Source organism: Drosophila willistoni, assembly GCF_018902025.1.
Source record: "Drosophila willistoni isolate 14030-0811.24 chromosome 2R unlocalized genomic scaffold, UCI_dwil_1.1 Seg167, whole genome shotgun sequence".
Taxonomy (NCBI): domain Eukaryota; kingdom Metazoa; phylum Arthropoda; class Insecta; order Diptera; family Drosophilidae; genus Drosophila; species Drosophila willistoni.
The window spans coordinates 4,093,285-4,118,832 of NW_025814050.1; the positions used below are offsets into that span (position 1 = coordinate 4,093,285).

The following is a 25,548-nucleotide window of genomic DNA, read 5'->3' on the forward strand; positions in this document are numbered from 1 at the left end:
ACATATATCTGAAGGGGCTTTTGAGCACTCAATACCAATCCGTGATGATGATGATGATGAAGAAGAAGTATGAAATGGTAGCAATTGAGGAGGGGGCAAAGGAAAAGCTGAAGCCAGATGCAAACAGAAATGACAAATCAAAAGAGGACAAGAATGTATAAAGATTTCGTACAAAATGAAACTCTTTCAAAGAAGATATATATTATTAAAGTTAAAAGTAAGTGATTTTTATATATGTACTGGAAAATCGAGTGTAAATCAAGTTAAATCTTAAGCCGCTTAAACCGCTTTTTAAGGCTCCAATTGACACTCACTTTGACTTGAAAACTAAACTCAATAGATAAGGAATCTTCACAAGTTTTGAAACACTCTCAATTAGATTTAGAGATTTATATGTTTTCAAGTTGTAATGAAATTAAACAAACCCTAAAACAAACTAAACAGATGTAAGCATGGATTAAAGCGTATCTTAAAGGTTAATTCAAACTAATCGATCGTTTCAAAGTTTCATTTTAAAGCTTGAACTTCAAAATGTCGATTAGTTTAAATTAAACATACGGCTAGAATTAGTTAGGATTGAATCACATGGGCAAATATTACCGCAGATTTATAAACGAAATCAAAGCGTTAAACATTTCGGTTTAGAGTCCTTTTTAATATAACCTCAAAATTTATATTACAAGTTGAAAATGCCATAATAAAAAGGATTTACTTTGCCTTTCCTTAAAAAAGAAATGACATGATGAGAAGTCATATAATGCTTACTATATATGTACATACATAAAAAGAATTACAACATAAATCACACACACATGCACAAACACCACACACACACACACACACACACACATACACACATTTACGAGCTTGAATTTTTGTTTGTATTAAAAATAATATCGTCGTCTGGTCGACAAAGATAAGAAAATTTATCCAAAGGATTGCGTGTGGTGTGTTATGGCCACCACAAAAAAGTGGCCAACAACCAACCCCCTGTTCCCCAGCTCTGGTGGCCCTTCCCCCCCCCCCCCTCCATATCCCTTACCCATACCCCAGTTGGCCCTCATCTCTCATAGATTTCTTTTTCGGTTTTTATCTGCGCAACCGCAAGGACAACAAGACTTTCACATTTCGAGAGTTTTGAGGGCAAAACTCATGCCTCACACAGCCCTTAGGATTCGGCCCCCAAGTCGAACTCATCATCATCATCATCGCCATTGAAGTCAGAGCAGGACTTAGGCCAGGCCAAAAGCAAAAGCGATCTGTGGCCAACGATAAGAGACTGGAGGAATAAATTTCATAAATGCCGCGCCACAAAAAGGATTACGATTCACTACCTTCCTTCTTGGCCCTTTTCCACTTTTTTCACTCACTCTCCCTCGTTCTCTGTCAATATTGGTTCATATCCGTACAAAGACCAACCACGTCTCTAGTGTAATTTATTGTTAAAATGTGGCAATTTTATATTCCTTTTCTCCACCATCAACACATCTTGCTGGGAACAAGAAAAAGACTGTTCAAGAACGAAAAGAATATGTGAATATACATATACATTATATGTACCAATATCCAAAGACGATTCCAAATTTTTTAGGCATATGTCTTAATCAACCTAAAATACAGCTTAAACCGATTTAATCTGGACTTTTCTGTTGATTAGATTCAGATCAACTTAAACAATGGGGAATAACTTTTGTTTGGTCTGACCACAAGTTGATCTTTCGATACGATGGAATGAATATAGTGGAAAAATCCTAATCTAATGTTGGGCAAGTTTCAAAATTAATTTAGACAAAGAATTCTTTATATATTGTACTAGACACGAAGACTTTATGTAAGTGTGTTAGAATCGAATGATCGATCAAATGGCAAATGTTCAAACAAACAAAAAAAAAAAAACATTATCTGCTTATATCTACTAGGCGTATGCGTAATATTGCCTAGGGGAACAGAACTGAGTGGAGCTGGAGAGGATGTTTGATGAGACATGGCTGATAAGGCTGTAATGGAATTTTCGTTAGTTGTTGTTTTTGTTGCTGTTGTTGTTGGCATTGCTGTTGGTTGCCTCAGCCCGCAGCATTTTTGTTGGTCGAATCTCTTGTCAAATGATTAATTATATGCCGAAAAGCTATCTAACAATTTGACTGCGTTGTCTGTGTGTCATTAAAGGAGCCAAAGCAAGGCAAAAGCAAAAGCATAATAAAAAATTATGCCATAGATAAAATGCCATTAGAAGCCAAGCGAGAAAGAGAGAGCAAGAGAAATGAGGCAGAGTGAGTAAGTGAGGGGAAAGTGGAAAGAGGTAGGTGGTGCGGTGGGGGTAGAGGCAAAAGCGAGACAAAACTCACATGTGCCTGGCTTGTAGCTGGGGGGTCACTTAGCGCCATTAGAAGCCAACCAACGAGAGGCAGCAACAGCAACAACAACGAACCAACTAACAACCAACCAAAAGCAGGACAGGAAAGGATTGTAAAGGGAAGGGTGTGGGGTGTGGGGTGGGCGGCTGAGGGCACAGCTAGCCCAGAGCAACTGCAAGTATGCAATTCTGCAAGATAAGCCGAAGCATTCATGAATTTCATAGATAAAAACCCAAACACACAAACACACACACACACACACATTCGAGTGAGAGAGAATGCTAGAGATAGAGGAAGCGGCAGGAACATACACACAACGAAAGGAGAGTTGTGGAAGCGGCGGAGGGGGGACCAAGCGAGGACGAGTGAGATAGAGATGCGCTTACAGTACATTGCACAGGAGCAACAACAACAACAACAACAACAACAACAAAATCGGAGCGCCAAAAGTGAGCATCATCATCATCATCATCGTCATCAGTTCGAGCCACAGCAGTAACCAACAACAAATGGCTGAATGCCTAACTGGGCGGTCTGAATGGCAGAGTGTGGAGGAGGGGGCCAAAATGGAACACTAGCAGCACCATCAGCCAGTCCAAGCCAAGCCAAGCTAGCTCAAGGAATGAAGAACAGGGCTATACACTTTACTTCATAGTTTGATTGCAAATCTAATGCAAATCATAAGTAATTGATGGTCAAGTAATAACTACTTTAGATAATTATTTAAATGTAATTAAATGCTGAGTAAAATAAGAGAGAAACGAATATTGAAATGACTCGTAACATTATTTCTTTCATTATAAAAAGTAAATATAACCTTTCAGGATAATTCCATTAAGGACTTTAGCATTTAGTCACAAGCTAAACTTATCGAAGTAACCAAAGGAATGTGACCCTGAGTTTTGCCATACTTTTTGGTTTGGTTTTGGTTTTGGTTTGGTTTGGTTGATTTCGGTTCGTTCGTTCGTTGGTTCGTCGGTCGCCATGGAGTGTCAACAGCTAGATAAAGATTAGCGCAGACAAACGCCCACTTTTCGTTCGTTTTTTTATTTTTATGTCCCCCTTTCCTCCCCCTCCTACAGCCATTTGTACGCCCACTTGTCGGTCCTGGCCACTCAACTAGGTGGAGAGGAAAGGTTCTTTTGCTGCTGCAAATCTTTCACTGACGCAGCACAAATAGACCAGCACAAAAAGGCCAAAACCCGGCACCAGGGCAGGGGATTATTAATGATGAATGCTTGAGATGGCAGCGAAATGGCCTGGAATGTAGAGAGGGGTGGAGAGCGCGGGCGGGAAGGGATGCCTGTCGTTGTTGGATGACGGGTGAGGGGTAAGGGGAGGGGTTGACATTGGTTATGATTATAAAGTTGATATGAAATTGATGCCAGGTTAAGTCAAAACGCAAGCAACCCCCATTCGGACTTTGTCATTTCCGCGACGAGGGTTTGTCATCATCATCATCGAACCAATCAACCAACCAACCCCTTTGACTGGTTTTTTTTTTTTCCTAAAAGGGTTTATGTCGCTTTCGAGTTGAGGTGTCAAAAATCACACACAGTCAGGCCTAAGTCATAACTGGAATTGTTCAGATAAAAAATTGCATTAAATTAGAAGCAATGTTTCTTCTATTTTTTTCCTTTTGCCCCTTGTGGGTGGATTAAAATTTTTTATTGGCAAAGTATCAGCAAGGCACAAGCCAAACAGGATACCGGATACAGGACAAGGAGAGGTGGAGAGGTAGGGGAGGTTCGAAAAGAGGGTGGTCACAGACAGATCAATGAAAAGTTATGGGACCTAATGTGACTATTCTGCGGTCTGGCTGATAAAGTGTGGCTACAAAATGTCAGACATAAGGGAGTAGAGTTTCCTTTCACATTCCTTGGGTTGATATTAAACAATCTGTGAAACTCACCTCTACTGTCGACAGTCATCTCTTCTGTGGTATCGGAACAATCACCTGCAATGAGAAAAAATGAAATTAGAACGCATGGATTGAATGGATTGAATGGATTGAAAGATTGTCCCCGCGTATCGTCCCCAGTTTATTCTTTCCTAACTACCGATAATAATTGCTTCAAGTGAAACAATGTTGTATGTTCGTTTATTTGCCTTTTCTTTCGTTTCTTACGTTTCTTAGGCAGAGTCATATCGCGTTTATATCTTTTGTTTTGTTTTTCTTTTATTTCTTTTCAACGCCAGTAGCCTCCCCCCGCCCACCTCCGCCTCCCTTGCTCATGTGGCTCTTCTTCCACTTTTACTCACTCTTCTCTACGAGTTTCTCATTTTTGATTATATTTCGCTGATTATTCACTTCAAGGAATTATAATAACAATAATAACAACAATCCGCAGAATTCCTTTGGTTATTTTTTTAACATACACTCTCATACATATGTACATATGTATATATATATTTCTCCTTCGTTCGCCACAGATTGTAGATATGAAAACACACACACAGATACACACATGTCTGTGTGTGTATAAGTTGAGCTCTGGCCGTGGAATGAATGTGAAGCCACACAACGCAGATAGTCGACTGATAAGCAAACTGAAAGCTGGCTGGAATGGACATGATGCCGGACGTGGACGGTTGGACTTGGTCTTGGACTGGGACTTGGACTGCAAACTACTACAACTACTACAACAACTTGGGGGCAACCCTTTCCCTTAGAGTGTTGGCAACGTGTGTGTCGAAGAGCCGTCGAGATATTCATATGCAATTGGCGGGAATTTTCACCCACACACATACAAACTCGGACACGCATACACAGGTTGTTTAACCGAAGGTTAAATCATAATCTATTCTAGTTACTCTATCGAAGAAAGATTCTCCAACATTCATCAAAAGGTTAGTCGATGTAGTCAAAAGTTTTAGTTTATAAAGGATATAACTTTGAGGGTTAATTCACTCTGGAGCTTTGACTTCAAGAATTTACTGGAGTTGAGAATAATTTCTTCCTTTTAAGTGATATTTAGAGTTCAACCATACTTATCAGTCAACAAAATCTTCAGATTTTTTAAACTTATATATGAAATGTTCCCTCAATTCTATCGCAATTTACTTAAGTTACTAAAATTGATTTAACCACAACTTAACCAAAGGCCAAGAAACACATTTACCATTTTTAACCGAAGATTAAGTCACAACATATTCTAGTTAATCTTTTGGAGAGCGATTATCCAGGACTTTACTAAAAATTTCATTTGTTGAACTTAAGATTAGATGAGAATTTAATAATCGAGTTTCTTGGTAATCGTTAGTCTTAGTCTTTACACTTCACGAAATGAAGAAGTACTAATTCTGTTTATAGTCTTAATAATATGATAACTTAAACTGAAGGTTGGCTTAAGTAGGTTACTTTTATCTAGTAAGTAAAGCCTTATCAGCTCATTGAAAGATATATAAGCGAATTGCAGTTTAACCAAAGGTTAAATCAAACATATTGCAGCTTATTAAAATGTTATCACCGTGTTTTATTTAGTATTGATCTTACCTTTAGTGCAACTGCTAAGCATGGTTTAAATGTACATATAATATCTATGGTTATTCCAAAGTTGGGTGCATACACACATGTGTGTGTGTGTGTGTGTGTGTTTGTGATTGCACTGTATAGGTGGGTGGCTTTACCCACCTGGGGCTTTGCGCTAATCTCTGATTAGTTTACTTGGTTTTAGTTAACACTTCACTCGCGAATTGCACTAGATATTATTAAAATAATTTCTCAGTCTCTCTGTTACTCTCTCTCGCTCTCTCTCACTCTCTCTTGTTTTCTCTCTGTCTCTCTCTCTCGCTCTCTCCGTAGTTTCGTTATAACGCACTGAGCTACAGCGACGGCGCTGCGATTTTCTGTTATTTGGGTTGCTGTTCGCTTCGCGTTCTACAACAAACTGAAAACCTCTGGCCAGGCGTCGGTGAGTAATGAAATTTTCGTTCGTTTGTATCTGAGAGATACAAAGATATCGAGTTAGCCGAATGACGATGACGATGACGCCGACGACGACGTAGCAGAGCCGCACAGCTGATGTTTGTTGATGGCTGAGTATTGTATGGTGGATGGTGGATGGAATGGGATGGATGTATTTGTGTGTGTCTCTGTGTGTGTGTGTGTGGGGACGACAACGACGAAAAGTTGTTTATCTTTCATTTGCCAGTGTCTGCCAGTTGGTCTATCTAGTGCCCTATCTCTCTGTCTGTGTGCCCTCGCTGCCCGCGCTGCCTTGAGTCTCTCAAGTCTCTTTCTATATTTTTTGGATTCGTATCTTTCCTCCGCTCACTCGCCGGCTCTGCGGCTCGGTTGGCTGACAACTGAAATAAGATATCTCTGCTCAGAGTGCTGCTGCTGCTGTTACTCCGGTCGACTTCCTTCGTCGTCGTCGTCGTAGTTGTTGTTGTTGTTGTTATTGTTGGTTTGAAATTATTCGAAACAAAAACTGATAAAGCACTGATAAGAAGCGCAGCGCAGCGCACAGTTAGATAACATCGACGAATGAGTTGGTAAGCGAAGGCGAGGCCAAAGCAAGCAACCAACCAACCGGCAGCCGCAGCAGCGAAAAACGGATACACAAACAAAAAGCAGGCGGTGCGGTGTGTGTGTGTGTGTGTGTGTGTGAGTGTGCGAGAGATGCTTTTGACTGATATCGCGTCTACGGCTAATGGAATTCTGATTATTGCTTAGTGATAAGTGTTTTGTGTTTAATTGTATCTGCTATGTATCTGTATCTGCCTGCCTGCCAGCCTTGCATATGGAACGACGGAACGTGAATGACGTGAGTGAGTCAGACACATGTGTATATGTGTGTGTGTGTGTGTGTGGGGTTAAGAAGGGTAATAGAGGTATGAGGGGGAGCAAATTGTATTTCAAGTACAGTCCCCAACAAATTTCCTCGTTTTGCTCCACTGTTTTGAGGGGATATCCACTTCCTCTTACATTGATCCTAATCGTTTCCTCTCTCTCTCCCTCTCTTTTTCACTAAGTCACTTTCTCTCTCTTTCTCCCCATCAGCTGTTTATTGTCGCTGCGTCGCTGCCTCTGCATGTTGCGCATGCGTTGCGTTTCACCAACCTCACATCCCTCTCCCCCCCACTCCTTTGGTAGTGTTGGTGGTTTTCTCGTCTGACTGTTTTTTTTTTTTTTTTTAACGGCGATTATCTCGTTTGCCATTGTTGACTTTTAATTAGATTCATTAAACGTGCCGCTTGCCGTCACTAGGCAAGCGGGCAACCCTCTTTCACACACTCTCTCCTCCTGTTTTAATCCATACACGGATATACTCTAAGATTATTAGCTTATTAACTAAGCGTAGAGCTTTCCCTAACTAACAAAGAACCTGCAACGTCGGGGTCACCAGCATGAAAATTATTAGTTGAATGTAAAACACTTTATTAAACTTTTATTTTTTATTAAATTGTTGTCTCAAAAAAGACTCTAGTGGATCTGGCTAAAGATATTTACTCTATTACGTCGGGGTCACCACTGTTCTCGATTGGAAGTGTATACAAACGTCTGTATGACAATAGTTATTAGTTTGTTTTTTTTTATACGACACTTTTCGGTGGGTGTTTATTTTTTATTTTTATTCGAAATTTATGCAGCGATAAACACCTCATGCGTGAATATCAGCAAAAGGTTTTTTCTTTCCTCAATATTCTGTTAAATATTTTCCTTTTTTTTTTGTTTTTTGCTGATAGAAACTAGCAACGCACAAAGAGGAACTCAACTCAGTGAGTCTAAAAATTAGTTTCACAATTATGTTTGCTTGGAGTTAAGTGTGTCATATGTACGTTTGGATACGTGCCTTCAGTTATGGGCATAAACTATGGATATACATATGTATGTATATATGTACATATAAACAAATATGGCTGATCGACTTGGTTTGATTACGGAATGAAAGGTAAGAGAAACAAAACCAAAAAATGTTTCTCTCTTGTTGCAACAATTGCAAATGACGCAGCAACAACTGCTGCCTGCTGCCATCCTCCTCCGCCGTATCCATTCACCTCCTTCATATCGTTGACGACCTCGAAACGAACTCAGAGCTGAGACCAGAACTGGGTTCAGTTCGGCTGAGAGATGCAGCCAAATGATAAGATCCTCACGCTGATAAGCTTACAGTATTTCTTTCTTATTGTTGGTGGTGGTGTTGTTGTTGTTGGTTTCTTTTTTTTCGGGGGGGTTTTATTTCTTTCTACATCTACGACGTAGCGTTATTTCATTTCGTTCGCTCGCTGCTTTTCGGTTAGATGCATCGTTAAGATTAGCCCAGGCCAAGCATAAAGAAAACAACAACAGAGTAAAACATTTATCAAGAAATAAATCTACTAAAGTTTTGTTTTTGCTTTTGTTGTTGTTGTTTTATGCTACAACTTGGAATTGTTTGTAAGTCGAAACTTGAAGCCAAGCTTCAGGGTAGGGACAACAAAACGAACGTCAACCGGCAAGCGACAACCGACGAACTTATATAATCACTAGACTTGTCCAACTGTCCAACCAACCTTGGGCTTTGGGTTTTGGGTTTTGGGTTGGCGTTGCGAGACAGCTGCCTATCTGGAAATCTGTTCAGTTTCAGGCCGCCTGTCAGCAGGTGCTGACAGACAACTTGTAAGTTCGGCCCCCGCTCCAATTGCAACTCCCATCCAAAAGTCCCACCCTGAATTGATTTATTTATGAAATGCCGATGACTTCATTGTAGTGAATTGAAATCAATTAACATACATATAAAAGGCAGAAGTGCGAATGCCCACCCCAACTCTGTCCTCTTCCCTTTTGCCTTAATCTAGCAATCAATCAAAAATGATTTGAATTTCATGCCACGTACTTCATCTTTTACAACCACCGAGCATAAAGCTTAAGCTGGTTTGAGGTGAAATTGTCGATTAAAAACTCTTAAGAGCTTGAATACAAAAATTATCTTCAACCAAACAGACAGGGACTTAACGAAAGAAGGTCGTAGGTGGAAAAAGCACAAGATATATCTGATCTTGTTCAAATATAGAAATTACAGCACCTTTCGTTTTGACATCCCTCTTAAAATGATTCATTCAGGTGAATTCCTTCTACCTACTACTTACTACCTCCGCTTGGTTTTGTTTTTTATTGACCTCCTTTTTTTTTAGGGTTTGCTTAAGTGGTCATAAAATATGCTTAATGCATCAAGAAGCCATCTCACTATTCCTGACGCACTCCCACTCCAACCCTTACCTCTTACCCCTCACACCTTATGCCATCCTACCGCCTTGCAAGACTCGCCGAACTACCCCCATCGTAAAATCCTTATCAACTCGGCTCGACCGTCCGTCCGACCGTCCTCGATTTCGATTTCAACTTCCAGTTGGAGCTCGGCTGAGCTCATTCATCCATCCGTTGGTAAGTGCAAGATTAAAATATTGGATAAAAACCTACGCCGGCAGCGCAGTGGAACGATAAGAGGCCACAAACAAAATGTGGAAATGAAAATGGATAAGTTTCCTTATGGACATTGTTGTTGTTCGGTTCGGTTCGGTTGCATTCACAAAACAATATATGTATATATATTTCTCTTTCTCTTATCGACATCGGCCCATACTTTGAATATGGCGACAACGTTGCCCCGTATTCCGGAGGTATTCTTTTTGGTTAAGTGAGTGATAAACACGAGTTATCGCATCAATTAGTTCGGCGTCAAGTTGACGCAGCTGAAAACAAAGCCTCGAACGAAGACGAAAGTCAAAAATACAATACAAATTCAAGAAAGAAGAGAACCATAAAAACCTGACTCTGTCGCTGAGCACAAAGTGTCAATGATCCTATAACCGATATTGAGAAACGTCGTCGACGTTCGACGTTCGACTATGTCGCCATACGCAAATTGAGCTCAAAAGTGGCTTGTAAAACAGTAAACGTTTTTCAGTCTCACTCTCAGTCATCGACAACGACAACGACGACGTCGCCAGTCATCAAATGAGCAAATGACGGCGGGTCGGTTGGATGGTCGGACGGTCGGGTGGGCGCCTTCAGGTAGCGAGATTTAGATACAGCACACGCCAAAGTCAAAGCTAATTGCCAGCGCAGAATACACACACACACACACACAAGAAAAAAGACCTGCCCACAGAATCCTGATATTTGACTGACTAGTATTCGTCTCCCTTTCTGTCAACGTTTTCAGTGCGTCAAGATCTCGAGTGGATAACGAGGTAGACGATGACAATACTGCTGCTGACGTCGCCCGCTATCTCAGTCGTCGTCGCAGTTGAAGCCGCAATGTATGCCGGAAGTGCCATCTCATAAAAGGAAGGTGCAATAAAAATATATTTTACACGCCTCCTTTTTTCCAACTGATACTCCTGATGCTGCATCCTTTGAGCTGATCGGAACGACGCCTATGTCAATTGACAAACAGAAAACAGCAAAGAAAAAAAAAGGAGACAAAGATATAAAAATCAAACTATGAAGGGAAACACAGACTTGGATGTATACCCTGTATGAAGTATAGACCTATAATATGATTAATCGTATGAATACAACCTAGATAAAAGCGTATAAAAATGTATAGTATAAGCAATGTCTGTCTACATTCCCATGAAAAGTTGCTTTCCCATGGCCATATATACCCCAGGTAGAACGGCAGAAAACCAAGGGGTATCAGCAGTGTCTGTGTCTCAATCTCACACATATGATATGACGACTACGAAGTGGAGGACGACATCATCGGAAATGTTGCCTCTGCTCTGAGTGTTTGCGCTTATCAGTTGAGCATTCCTTTTGGTCGTCGCTCGTATTGTTGCCTTTTGCTTTGAGAAGAAGGTGGCAGGAACTGAAGGAAACAAAAGTTGGGGGGGAGTGGCAACGTTTTGCTTGGGACGAGTGAGTCATGTTAAAAGTGTTTGACTGGGGCCGACGCCATAAAAATCATAAGCATTTATGTTAGGAGAAGGTTGCTCCCGGCCTGGGGGGATGGGATAGGATGGGTTGGAATGGGTGTTGCTTTGCCATATGGCGGTTGGTAGGAGATTCTTATCGTACAGCAAGTAAATAAAAAAGCAGTTGACCCTAGTGGTAGTACTTTAGTTGGGATATTCTAAGGGATATGTGGGTAGGTATGTTCATATGTGTATAATAACAATTTTTGGTAAATTACAAATTACTCGAGGATAAAAAGACATAAATAAAAATACCGAAATAAAAATCAAAATAAAAATCATGTTCATTAAACCAAAACTCTTGGCGCACACACACACACATACACATAAATCGCTTATCCTGTTTTTATCCTGTTGCTCTTTCTCTGTGTTGCTTTTGTTTTTGTGGCGATAAATTTTGTCTCTCCAACTGGACGGCCAAACTGCAGCAGCAGCAGCAGCAGCATCATCCAATGACAAACTGCAAGGAGCACGCAGGACCAACAGCGGACTGATAAGAGAAACAGAGACACAGAGAGTGAGACAGAGAGAGAGAGGGAGAGAGAGAGCGGGGTCTCTCGACCAAAAGGAAAGGGGCAAATGTGGGGTTTGGCCCATTAAATTGACAAAATACCAACACACAGCATCGAGAGCTGGAGCCACAAAAAGGACAAGCAGCTGCAGAGAGTAGAGGAAAACAGAAATGGTGGCCAGGGGAGAGAGGAGTGCAGAGAAAAGCAAGCAAATGCCATATTTTATATTTTACATTCTTATCGCAAACTCTCACTCAGCCATTCCAGCAGAGAGAGCGGTGGGCAAGGGGAGATTGCCTGATGGTAAGGGATGTGGGCAGGGCCACACATTCTACCAAGCGGCAGCAAAAAGGAATCAACTCGCCGGAGAGCTGGAAACTGATAACACACCCGCGCTAATGGGACCAAACAATGCCCCAAAATGGAGCACACAGAGTCAATGCAGCCAGGACAACAGCAACAAGAACAACAACAAAAGCCGCCCTCCATTCCATCCCCCTTTACCACCAACGCCCAAAAAAAAAACTGGGCTGGGCCGTCTTATCTATGGCCATCAATCAGGCGAGCAGCGAATGGTGATAAGCAACAAAGATTTTAAATGGAGTACACAGAGACAGGACCAACAAGCGCGTGAGGCGAGGAAAGTGGCAGGATACGTGAGAGAAAGAGAGTGAGAGACAAAGTTTCACCATGGAGATGAGAAAAAAGTCGCCAAGTTGTGTAGTAAAAAAAGGTCCCTTCTAACATGGGAATCCCTGTTGTTATTCTCGTCATATTTCAAAACTATCGTAATCGTACTGGCTTAAATCATTCACGAGCTCATCTCTAACGGGTCTATAGTTTGGGGTCCTAGTGTTGGTCTCCTACTGCTGCTATGTCTGCTAAATGAGATAAGCAAAGCTCGCTGAATGCACAGGAGGGGAAGATGGAGGCGGTTGTGAGTATAGCTCTGCTTGCTTGGTCAGGTAGCTGATAGTTGGCCCTAGACACCTCCACCACCACTCGGTGGATGGTGGATGGTGGATTGGTCGGGGGGTTCTGCTACTTTTTGCCCATTCACTTCTTTAGCCTGCTGAATTTTCATTTCATGCTAGAGGGCAACGAAAAATTTTCACTCGCCCGTTGTCGGGGCGTTATCAACATCAGCCAGCCAGTCAGGCAACCAGCCAGCGAGCCAAACATCGTCCAACCGCCACCCATTACCACCCATCCAGCACGGCGGGCGGGAGGGGGCAGCAGTTGCTTATCGCAGCACACACGAGCGCGAAAGGACGAACCTGGGGCCACCGAGAGCATAAAGCAATCGCAGCAGAAACAATGACAACCAGTTGACAGGCAGCTGCTGCTGTTGCTACTGCGACTGCTGTTCCTGCTGGCTAGGGGCTACCCCCCTGCCACACCTCTCAATATTATAATGAAGCCTTTCAGTGTTGCGAAATACGCGATTTTCGCATTCATTCTGGGGAAAATTGTGCGTTAAGTGAAATCATCACGTTGGAAAAAAAAGCCCTTTTGTCGCCCCATGACGGCCTTTGACTGATTGACTCTATGCGCTCGAGGGGCGTCAAACTGCCTATTGATTAAGGCCATGCCCACTATCAAGGACTGTAAGCCATCATGGCCTTTACTTAATTAACTGAAGTGAAAATTGCCACTAAAGCCAGAGCTGTGTCTGGTACCCGATAAACAGGATATACTCATACCCCTTTTAAATAGGATTTGCCCAAGAATAGCTTATCGCTATAAAAATGTGCAGAGCCATGCGAAGCTCGAGGCCAGTTCGGCAAAAGATAAGGAAGAGACACACACACTTACACACACACACAAATACTTTCCATGAACAAAAATAGGACCGAATTGAATCAAAAGGAGCAGCTTCTAAATAAGACACCGAATTAGTACAGCGGTTTGGGCATTCCCTAATTTTACACTGAGAGAAACCTATTTGATAATATACATAACTGGCATTTCATAGAGTCCATGCTGTAGGCCAAGTCTTTGATAAATAAAAAATAAAATATAGTGAATGAGGAAAAGTAGTAACCACAAAGTTGGATGTGTTGGGGAACAGTATAGGAAATGAGGCAAATCGTGAAATTCTCCAATTTGAAAAAAATTTAACATTTTAGTAACTAGCAACAATTACTAATCATTTGGCTTAATGCCACGTAAAACACCTCCAAAACACGTCGGGGATGTTCGCTTGCGTTTTAAGTTTTCAGTTTAAGGTTACTTTTTCATAATTATTGTTTTTAGCTTAGCTTTTTTCTGTCGACTGCTCTGTTAGTTGTCGTAAATAAATAATTTCTTTACAACTCTTTCATTTATTATTATTATTATTTGCATACATATTTCCCTCGAAGGATTCGTTAACCACAATCCTCATTCCATTATCCCCGATGGAACTACCTTTTAGTATTGCATTATCGAAGGGGAAACGGCAGCTACATCGGGATTCGCGCTCGTTAAGAGCGGCTAAAGGACTAAATGGCGGGTAGAAGTCTTCAAACGGCAGCTGTAGAAAGGTTCCAGCAGCTCGTATGGCTTCTATATTAAAGATGGCGGTTAAAAGAGTATTGCATTATCGAAGGGGAAACGGCACCTACATCGGGATTCGCGCTCGTTAAGAACAGTTTTATGGATTGAGTAGGTCTTCACTGAGGCACCGACTAGGTTCTCCCCTCGAAGGATGTCTTTGTCTTAGCAATATACTACCTCGCAGGTGAAAATGTTGAGTCGGCTAGTGTGGAATTAGAATGCTCAGAGTAGCAGATTGGATGGACTTCGTTTCGCCAAAAACACGAATTTAATGTTGTCCAAAGAGATTGCAGGCAACGACTACGTCCTTGGGGATTACTTTCAAAAACATGACACCTCCATCTTTAAGCCAGAATTCAGCCACCTATGGAACTTCATATAGTATTGCACAGTGGCTGATTTCGCTGAAGTTACTAACAAAAATCTTTAAGTTTTGAACCTGACCAGATATTGATTTGAAATTTAGTATATATATTTCTAATACACCTAAAATATTTTGAATAATATTTTTTAATGTTTAAAGTTAAATTTAATCGAAATTTTATAAAAATTTGGTTGACCTGTTTTTCCCGTTTCTTTTAATTGTTTTACCTTTGACAAGCTGTTAAAAATAAAAAAAAAATTACAATAAAAATTAAGTTTGCTGAAAAATTCTATAATCTATTCTTTATTTAAGAATATTAAAACTTTTGTGAAACGGAAAAACTCGATATTAAATTTGTCGCCAGAAACATATTCAATATCAGCCACTGTGCAATGTGAAAATACATAAATGGCAAACTGTTTTTATTTATTTTTGTTCCAATAATATTTTCCCAAAAGACAAAGTTGTATCATTAAGTCACACTAAGGACCAAAAAACACAAGTTTTGGTTACCTGTTTTTTATAATCCTTAATACATATAATCGTTTTACAGGTCCTTAGGTTGGCCCTTTGTGCCAACATCAAAGACATATTTGTATCTCTGTTAGAAAACAGGACCAGTATCCTTTCTATTCCTTTTGCTGTACAGTGCATAATTATATTTTAACAACAAATAGGGATTTCCGGAATGTCCAAGGAAGAGATACGTGTGAGAGAGAGAGAGAGAGATAGCGAGAGAGTGAGAGAGAACGAGAGCGTTTTTGGTAACGTGGCCCAAAGTACCTGGCGCCCAGATACAAGTAAATAGTAATTGAACTAGAGAATTGTTCCACATGCACAACATACACACCCACACACACACCCACACATACACCCACACACCAAAACACACACTTGCTCACTGTCTAACTCTCTTTCCACTTTCTCACACTCTTATTTTGCAAACGCTCTTCGTCTTTCTCTCACGCACACACACACACTTTAACACACACACACGCATAGGCACACATACACAATTTCACACACCACACTTATTGCGTTGTGCTGCGTTTGTGTGTGTTGCCTTGTGTGTGGCATAGCAGGAGCGCAGGAAATATTGTAACCGGCTGAATGAGAGAAGATACATTTGTATCTCAAATGTGTTTGGCGCGAGACTCCGTATGCTGCGGTGGCTGCTTCTGTTGCTGCTGCTGATGTTGATGCTGTGTTGCTGTGTCTGTGTCGTAGTTGTTGCTGCCACGCGCCAAACGTCACTTGAAAATATTTCGCTGACCCAGATTACGCAATCGTGAATCGTGAACACGTGTGGAGTGATATGAGAGAGAGAGAGAGAGAGAGAGAGGGAGAATCTCTTCTTCTTCAGAGTCATTGATAACATTTACCTGACACGTTGCACGTGCAACATTGGCAAATTCAGAAATTCACATCGAAGATGATTAGCAACTTTTAGCCATTATCTTATCTGGCCCCAAGAACATGTATCCAACTTTTTATCTAGAGAATGGTAATTGCAGCTGCAGCTGCCAGTTCGCTGGGAATATTTAAAAGTCCGATAAGGAATAAAGAACAAAATTAAATAAAATAAATTGCTAGAGATTATTTTTTCGTTTTCCCTTTTTTTTCTAATTATGATTCCCACTGATTGATAATCATCGCCCGCACCCCTCAGGGCATAATGTTTATAATTGGCAAAACAGAATTTTGTTTGAGATGCCAAAATTTTGATTTAACTTTCCGTTTTTTTACCTCCCATTGATGGATTCTTTGATGATATCCCAAAATGAGAATGTAGTATAGGAAAAAAACACACTTTGTGTTTATGTCAAGGTATTCTAAATTGGACTTCAAAATGGAACAAATCCGACAATAAAATTAAAATTTAAATTAAAGTCAAATTAACTGAAATTATAAAAAACTCTCACTTAAAGAAACAACTTAAATTAATTACGGAAAAGGTCCATTCAAAAAATATTAAAATAAACAAAAAGAATGTTAATTTTTCAAAAATATTTTCCACAATTATTTAACACTTTCTCTTAATTTTATTAAACCGTCCAAAAACACATATGTGCATATGTAATACATATTATGAATGTACGTATATACAAGTTTTGCCTGAACTCCCTGCGAAAAGCCTAAAAATCATTTTGTTTTTATGAGACAATCATTATCTTTTACTTGTGAGTTTTAATTTTTTTTTCTGTTTTGTTTAGTGTGATTAAAAATCGCAGGTTTTAAAATTATTGTAAAAATGTTTCAAAATAATTATGCATAGATGAATATATTGGTATATTTTTGTCTGTTCTAATATTATTAAAAGTGAATAAGTTTTTTAATTAAAAAAAAAACAAAAGAATTATTATAAACATTCCCTTGTCAAAATAAATCATTGTGAAAATATTTAACTTAAAACGAATCTTTTAGAATTTATACATAAAAAACTCTAATAATAATTTCTGTCAAATTAAAAAAAAAAACAGGTCAATATGTTATGTATGTATCCCTTAAAAATTTAAGTGTTTTTTAATATCGCATATCAAGAACGTAGCCTGGAACGGGGAGGGGTGGACAGCTGCTACCCTTTAGAGCTTTAAATCTTACAGATTTTTTTCAAAAATTCGTTCAATTTAAGATACAATTTCTACAAATTTTTATTTTCAATAATTAATTTAACTTAATTCAGTTAAAATTAAATTAAAATTAAATTAAATTAATTAGTTAAATTATATCCGTGTGATAAATTTGCATTGGCTAATTTAACAAATTTGATATTCAAAGAGTGAGTAGTTTGTTTTAGAAGTTGGTATAATTTTGATACACTTAACTTGTTTGGAAATCATTTGTATTAATTTTCTGACAATCTCGATTTAAGTCGAAACTAAACCTAATGGGAGAAGATCTTAAAGAGCAGCTGCGATTAATGCGATTTCGTTTACGACTCTGTTTGGTAAGCATAACTTATGCATATATTTCGTACCTCGTGGCGGGGCACGCATTGAGAAGGCATTGAATATCGCTTAATATTGATGAGGCTGAAACGAAACAGGCCAAAAGGGGTGGCCTAGGGGGGTGTATTGAAGAGGGAGGAGAGGGCGCCATGACTAAATAACTAAATGTGCCATGTGAGCAAACAGAGTCATAAACTTCTGGTTTATGACCGCACACACACACACTCACACACACACACACACATATGCCCACCTATATAGGTATGTATGTATATCAATAGGATCTCGCCCTATGCCCACCTCCTATTCCCCCCGTGCGATGGGAACAGCAAAGCCAAACAAGTTATCGCTTAGTGGGCATCTCATTCCTCTATACTTTTCCTTCTACTACTCTCTTTCTCTCAGGATATTTGCCAATAAAAGCAAAAAAAAAAAAAAACGAAAAACAAAACCAACAACAGTTTTTATAGACACGCACACCATGACACACCATTTGGGGCATAGACCTTATCAATCAATCTTAATTAATCACAAGCACAGATCGCAATAAAACTGAACTGAACCGAACTCAGAGAGGATGATGATGATGATGGTGGTGGTGGTTTTTGGTTTTGGATTTGGTTTGGTTTGGTTTCTGTTTTGGTTCAGTTAGGTTCTATACTTTAGGGGCGTGTTAGGCAGGTGCCTAAAACACACACACACACACCACAAAATACGAAAAAGTTTCGTCATCGTCAGCAAATCGATGGGGGCCCTAAAAACCAACCGAAAGAACTACAAAAACAGAAAACAGAGTTCAGTTCAGAGTTTGGTGGCAAACAAAAGTTTTCTGGACAATAAATGGGACCAAGAACAAAACAGAATTGAACAGAACAGAACAGGTGAGAGGACATGATAGACAGGTACTCTAACGAAAAAAGATTACATCCTTAAAAAAGGAAATACAACGAAAAATACAAATTCGAAAAGTTCTTTATCATATAGCAAACATTTGATTCTAAATAATTGACAGTATAAGAAATGAAAGTGAAATGACCAGCGATAAAGAGACTGAAATATTTGATATATGGTTTAGGAGAAGTCGAAATCTCCAGAAACAGTATAGAGAACAGAGAATGGTTATATATTTTCAATAACAATTTATTAAGGGTTCTATTCAAGTTTCAATTCCATTCGAAGAAGGGTAAAACTTTCTAGAAATTAGTTTGAAAATTATTGCGTTTAAGGAGCTTATCATTTGTGGCAGATCTCCTCTGGTCGCATATATGTCTGTATGTATGTATGTAGCTAGTATTTATGGGAATCGCACTGTGTACAGAAGTTTACTTTACCATATTGATTCGTTGCCCCGTCGCCTTACCTCTCTCTTAACACTCTCTCGTAGTCTTTTGCGCATTTTGCCCGCTGCTTTGCCACACCTGCCCCAGTTTTGGGCACGCCAGCCAGCAGAGAATGGACGTTTATTTTTGTTTTTGTTTTCTTTTTATCAAACCCCGACGTCGTTGTGACGATAATGAAGACGCCACCACCATCAGCGGCAGCCACATCAACGGATTTCAAAGCCGCCGCCGACGACGCCGTCGTCAGCACCGCCAGCACCACAAGCAGCGGCTTGGAGCGCCACTCGAGCGCCACTTAGATGAGATGTCCGCCCTATGTTTGGGTCTTATCAGCCCGAAAAAAGTATAAATTTTCATTAAAATGATTTATGAAAATGCAAAGCAAGCAACTTGGCCAAAGGAAAAACGAAATTCCATTGAGGGAGAACCTGAATTCGTCTCATAATTAATTACAATTTAGTTGATTAACTATTTATGAAAGTTGGAGCAGCAATTGATGGATCGCTCTATCGATAAGGTTGACAAATTTTGCTTTTAATGGTCTTAGAAGGGGAGAAAATGTGCGAGAGAGGGCGAGGGGCCAGTGGACTGGCAGATAAAGATAACTCAGAGATATAGGCCATAAAAAACTTTTACCAAAAAATACCACATAAAATGCCAACTCGAGCAAAAAGTGACACCAACAATGAGAAAATAGAGAAAAGAATAGAGACGGAGAGAGGACGTAGAGAGAAAAAGAGACAGAGAAGAGTGGTCGAGTGGGATAGGAAAAAGGATAACACTTTACTTTTATGCTAGCTAAGCAAAAAAAAAACAATGAATAAATGAAGTGAGCCTGAGAGATTGCGGGGGAAGTGTCAGAGTGTTTGCTGGGTAGTCCAAGATGTCTGCAGAAATATTAAAATATCATAATTCAGCATTATCACAAGTGAAAAATCGCATTTAAATTGCGCGATGAGCATAAACAATGACATGTCCAAAGCTAAGCAGAAGGACGAAACGAAAAGAGAAGGACGAAACAAGTAGATGCAAGGCCAGAGGCCGGAAAATCAGCAGAAACACAACAACATAACTTTTTCTTGCCGATAAGCATAGACAATACAAAACCAAATAGTGGAACAACCGAAAATTACACGATATATACGATACATATATACATATATTCCTGACGAGCATAAAAATAACAGCTTGAAGTTTCATTCATTAATTTCGTATATTTATGTGAGTATGTACATAAGTAGATTTGAAATATTTTTCAGCGTTCAAAAATAAGACTTAAACATTCTAACTTATTAATTTTTTTTTCGTATCACTATTTACAGAGACTAAATTATGGTTGCAGGCCGCTAGAGTAATCATTTAACACTTCTTATATACTTATCTAAGCAATAATTCTAATAAAATAACCCTATTATATATACAGGTAACCTTTATCCGAAAGTTAAAGTTTATCAACTAAGTTGTATCGATATCAACGCTATGATATCGATGACAAAGTAAGAGACAACACTAAGGAAACCTTTCTAAAAAGCTCACAACGACAGACGTGTTCTAGAAGACTAGTTAATAATCCTACATAAACTAAACCATCCGTCTTGTATTTCTTGACTATCGCACTATGAACTATTTAAGTTGGAATACAAATTAATAGTTGTGTTTAAATTGATCCAGCTAAATCAGATGATAACACATAAAGATGATAAAAAATAACAAATACTTTTTTAACCGCCTTCGGGCAGATTTTAATTGGAAGTTCAAGGATTAAAGGAACTACACCTACTATACCTACCTTTACACGGATTCGTTATAACACGGTTTTGAAATAATCTGGCAATACTCATGCTAAACTGTCATAATATTTGAATTAAAACAAAAACAAAGATGGAATATACCCACAAATTCAAAAGCAAAAAAGTTTTACTACGAAAAAAGCAAAAATTAACAAAACCGCGATGAAGAGAAAAATGATTTCAATAAGTTCAATAAATGTCATAAAAATCGTATTTATTCTGTTTTTCGCTTTACACGGTTTTTACAAATATAACAATTTTTTGTTTTTTTGCTTTACACGGTTTTGTCAGGAACTTATCTACAGTGTAAAGCGAGGTACAGGAACATATATTTTAAAATGGTCTTAAGCGAGAGTTAAGGCAAAAACAAGATTTGTTTATTATAATGCTTTTCCCTTATACTATGTACATTTTTCTTCATGATAGTTCTACAAATTTTTGAGATTCCTTTTGTGATTCTGTGAACTTTTATATGGAGAGTTCTCAAGTCTAACACGTCTTAATATGGGCATGAGTGTAGTAGTGACAAAGATTTGTATTTCGAAACTATTTCATTTAATGGAATTTCGATATATTCTTATTTCTTCTTAGAACTGTATCACGACCTCTCACAAAAGACGGATATTTATTCGAAAGATTTCGTAACTTTGCAAATAATTATGAACAATTAACGATTCAGGGGTATGCAAAAAAAAAACGGCCATCTTACATGGCAAACGCAAGTATATTCATGTCAAGTGTGCCAAGACCTGTAATTGTTGCTCTCTTATTCATGCTTCCTTTGGTTTGTCCTTCAGCCGTTTGTTTTGTTTGGTCCTCCTTCTCTTTCTGCTGCCGATTACCGGCACTTAGTTGGTTTGTGTTTTTGTTGAAATTCGCGACCGGCAAGGAGCAGGCGCTCAGAAAAATACACAAAACACAGCAGGGAAAAAATAAATGTGTGTGTGTGTGTTTGTGTGTGTAAAATAAAAAAAAACCGCCAAGATAAACAACAACATAAGCACACAAAAACAAGCACACAAACAAACACCCTCAACAGGGTCAGAGGCAGAGGAAGCCGGCAGAAGCAGCAGCAGCAGCTGCAGTAGAAGCAGAAGCAGAAGCAGAAACCAAAGCAGAAGCAGAAGCCAGGCGAAGGCAATCAAAATGTATTAACAAACAAACAACAACAAGCCAAACACACACACACACACACACAGAAGCTAAACAAAAAAAAGTGTTCTCCCAAAAAGGTAAACGATTATCCTCGAGAGAGGAAGAGAAAGAGCGTTGGAGAGAGCAAGCTGAGCCGAAGTTTGCGTCGTTCGTCGCCCGTCGCGTCGTCCCATGTTTCGTGTGTTTGTGCCGTTTTGATAAGGCCACGTCCAACTGATAAATCATTGCCAGCCGAGTATTGCTATAGATAGAGAGAAAGATGGTGAGAGAGAGAGAGAGGGGGGTTAGGGCATTTTGGAGGGCCAAGAAATGACAATATCCATGGATTAAATAAGTTGCTAAGCTAAGCGAAAGTTCCTCAAAAAACATTATGCGATGATTCATGAACACAAAAACTCATACATAAATCTTGAAATGATATATATATGTATATGTAGTATAAGCTAGCCGATAAGTGGATAGTTAGTATATATACTAGTGGTATATTTTGAAATAGCTAACTAAATTTTATGGAATGTAAAATGAACGATAAGCGTAACAAAGCCAGCCGGCATTGCACTCGAAGAAAAAGGGGGGGAAAATAAAACAATTACATTATTTATTTTTCAAAACAATTGGATTTGTTTAAGAGAGTTTCAATTAACTTAATTGTTAATTAATAATAACAAAATAAACACCATAATTATTATAATCATAATCATCTATTATTATTTTAGTCAACATGAATAAAAAAAGAAAATTATATATTCCAAATATTTATTACTTAGATGATGAGATAAATATTCAAATTATCTTTTATCGTAAAGAAATCTTAAATTGACATTAATGTTGAAAAAAGTTAACAATTGAATCATAGTTAATTATGCTAACCATCTTTATCATTCTTTCATATTCTATTTCTTTAAGTAATAACATAGAATAATACTGCGCCAACGACTCTTATAAAGATGTCCAACACTGGTCAGGTGACCCCGACGAACTGTACTTCTTAATATTAATTTCAGTGTAAGGAATTGGTGCGTCCTTCAGGATGAGAACAGAAAGCATACACATACCGCAGATGAGAAGAGTGTGGAGAAGGGAGGGGGCGGAAAGTAAACAGGCAAGAAGCAGTCAGGAGTCAGCAGGAGCTATTATGCATCGTCATTACGAGTTGATTACGAAGTTTTGCAAGAGGCAGAGTTTGCTGGTGCAGTTGCTGTGTTGTTGCAGGAGGCAGAGGCAAAAATGATACATTTTAATGCGAATCTTGATAAGTGCCACAGAGATTGCTGTAAAAAGAGGAAACAAAACTCACAGCAGTAGCAGCAGCATCTGCCCAAGAAGAAGACAACGACGACGACGACGACTACTACGTTGCACATGCACACTGAGACGTAGAGAGATAAGCAAGTAAGCGAGCTGCTTGCCTGCTGCTCATTCGTGTGACAGCTGAAGAAGTTGTAAGCGAGGGTGTAGATACCAGGCCAGGGGTTGGGTAACAGGGAGGCAAATGTCTGCAATCACTTGAATATTGCATTAACAGGCACGTAAAGTACTCACACACACACACACACAGACACACATATATAGAAATATACACACAGGGACTATGGGGCGAGAATGTGGCATGGCGCGAGCTATAAAGACATCGCAAAAGTTTTTAGTTTCCCCAAAAAGTTGCCATACATTGCGTATACGTATTGTAATATTGCTCATACGCCGCGTTGTGCTTGGGTATATACGTACGTATATGCACGTGATTTCCTGCCAAGGGAAAAGGGAAAGGGAAGTGAAATGCAAAATGATGCTTGCAAGCAACTGATAATACGAGAAAGCACAGGCAATGTGAAAGAAATGAAGGCAAAAGCTGATAAAGTAAACATAACAGAATCAAATACGATTCAACATGACATTCAAATTCACTTAAAATGCTCTTCAACCACTAAACACTATTTAAGTAGAAAACAAAACAATTTGCAAGTATTCATTGCAGTTAATAAGACATTTTGCATCCTTCAAAGCAACTTCCATCGAAACATTGAACAAAAAAAAGACAACTAATAAGCAACTTTTCCATTCAGGACATTTTCTATTCAATCGATGACCGCATTTAATTTCAAAAAGTTGTCAAGTGAAATCATTAAATGAGATCTAAACTGTTTTTGAAGCTCATTATTTGTGCCGTGGCCGGAAAAACACAGTCACCGAGGTGAAGGTAGAAGAAGAGAGTTGGTTGCAGTAAGAGCAGGTCTCTAATTACCAATTGTGATGTAAAAAGCCTACGCCAAACTCATTGCATTCGAGTTGTCTAATTACTAAGCGATATTATCCCACATTTTATTGAAATTCCATTTACAAATCGGACAAACATATAACACAACCAACCAACCACATTATGTAACGCACACACAAACCCACAAATTGCAAATTGTTGATCAAATTGCAATTTAGAAATCGAAAAACAAAAATTTCATAAATATAAATTTTCGCGAAAAATAGACAGACAGGGGCAAAAGAATGAAAAGAAGAGAAAAACGACGAAGAGAAGAGGGTGGGGGGTCTACCACATCTACCACATACAATATGAAATAAAGCCCACTGATGTGTGAACCTAAAAAATTCTGATAATATTGTCAACGTTTTCAATTTGCAGTAGACGTCACTAGCAGCCACGCCTCCACCCAATCCCGGCAAGCTCCATTTTTAGTTGGCATAAAACAAAGCGAGGCGCAACAGTTGGCGCACAGGGTGGTATGGGTGCTATGGGTGATGCGGTGCGAGGAAACGGTAGGATAGTGCAGATGAGAGCCACCCGTTGAGTTGACAACCCAACAATGACCAGGCCTGCGAAATTGAAAAATAAAACTAAAGTGCGAAATGCAATAAAAATAACAAAAAGCAAAAAAAAAGAGTGAACAATCTTTCTTTCTTTTTCGTTTTGTTTTTGTAACAACTGCATGGGGAAATGTCATTGCGATTTCAATTTAAAAATGCAATCGATATAAGAGGAGGAAACAGAAGTGGAAAACAGAGTACGTACATACACACAGAGGGAGAGTGAAAGGCGGACAGGAAGAAAAGAATGATATATGTATGAATCTAGTCGCTACACGGAGCAACAATTGGCAGTCACTAACTAAATGTCGTATTAGTCAATAGACTTTTTAATAATATCTATTTTATGTCATAAAATGTTGAGGCTATTTTAGAACACAAAAATACCAAAAAAAAAGTAGTTAACTTTAGAACTTCTGTCTAAAAACTTTAATAATTCAGTATGCAAATAAGTAATGACAATTAATTAAATTAACATGGTTTTTACTTCTACTCTGTTGATGGCTTTGTTCAAGCAAAGAATCGTCAAACTAAAGAATTCGCAGCTTGGTTTATGGATACAGCTCCCTTATGTCCTTTTTGCATTGACTCTATCAATCCAAAAGATGGGCATTCAAAAATAATTTTTTTTTACAACATTTTAGTTTCGTAGTATTAGTTTCTATATCAATATTGGTTCAAAACTGGGTTTCAGCTGGCTTTAGGTAAATAAATTTTACTAATTTATAAAATTTAACATCATAGGCAGCACAAAAGGTGAGTTCAAATATAATTTTAAAATGTTGTATTAACGCCAGGACCTAAGTTTTACCCCATTTAAAGTCGT

General features: G+C 38.9%; 1 protein-coding gene across 2 annotated transcripts in view; it reads right to left on the minus strand.

Moving 5' to 3' along the window:
* Positions 1-25,548, minus strand: part of LOC6643951 (zinc finger protein ush) — a 62,069-nt gene that overhangs the window by 11,331 nt on the left and 25,190 nt on the right. Inside the window, exons 1-2 of one of the 2 annotated variants that reach the window (XM_023176744.2) lie at positions 5,851-6,099; positions 4,267-4,311 (exon numbers count right to left, since the gene is read on the minus strand). In XM_023176744.2, coding sequence (XP_023032512.1) covers positions 4,267-4,311; positions 5,851-5,872 — 67 coding nt within the window. In that variant the 5' untranslated portion in view covers positions 5,873-6,099. Of the gene's footprint in view, positions 1-4,266; positions 4,312-5,850; positions 6,100-25,548 lie in introns of those variants that run through there. The other variant, XM_023176743.2, reaches the window with a different exon arrangement.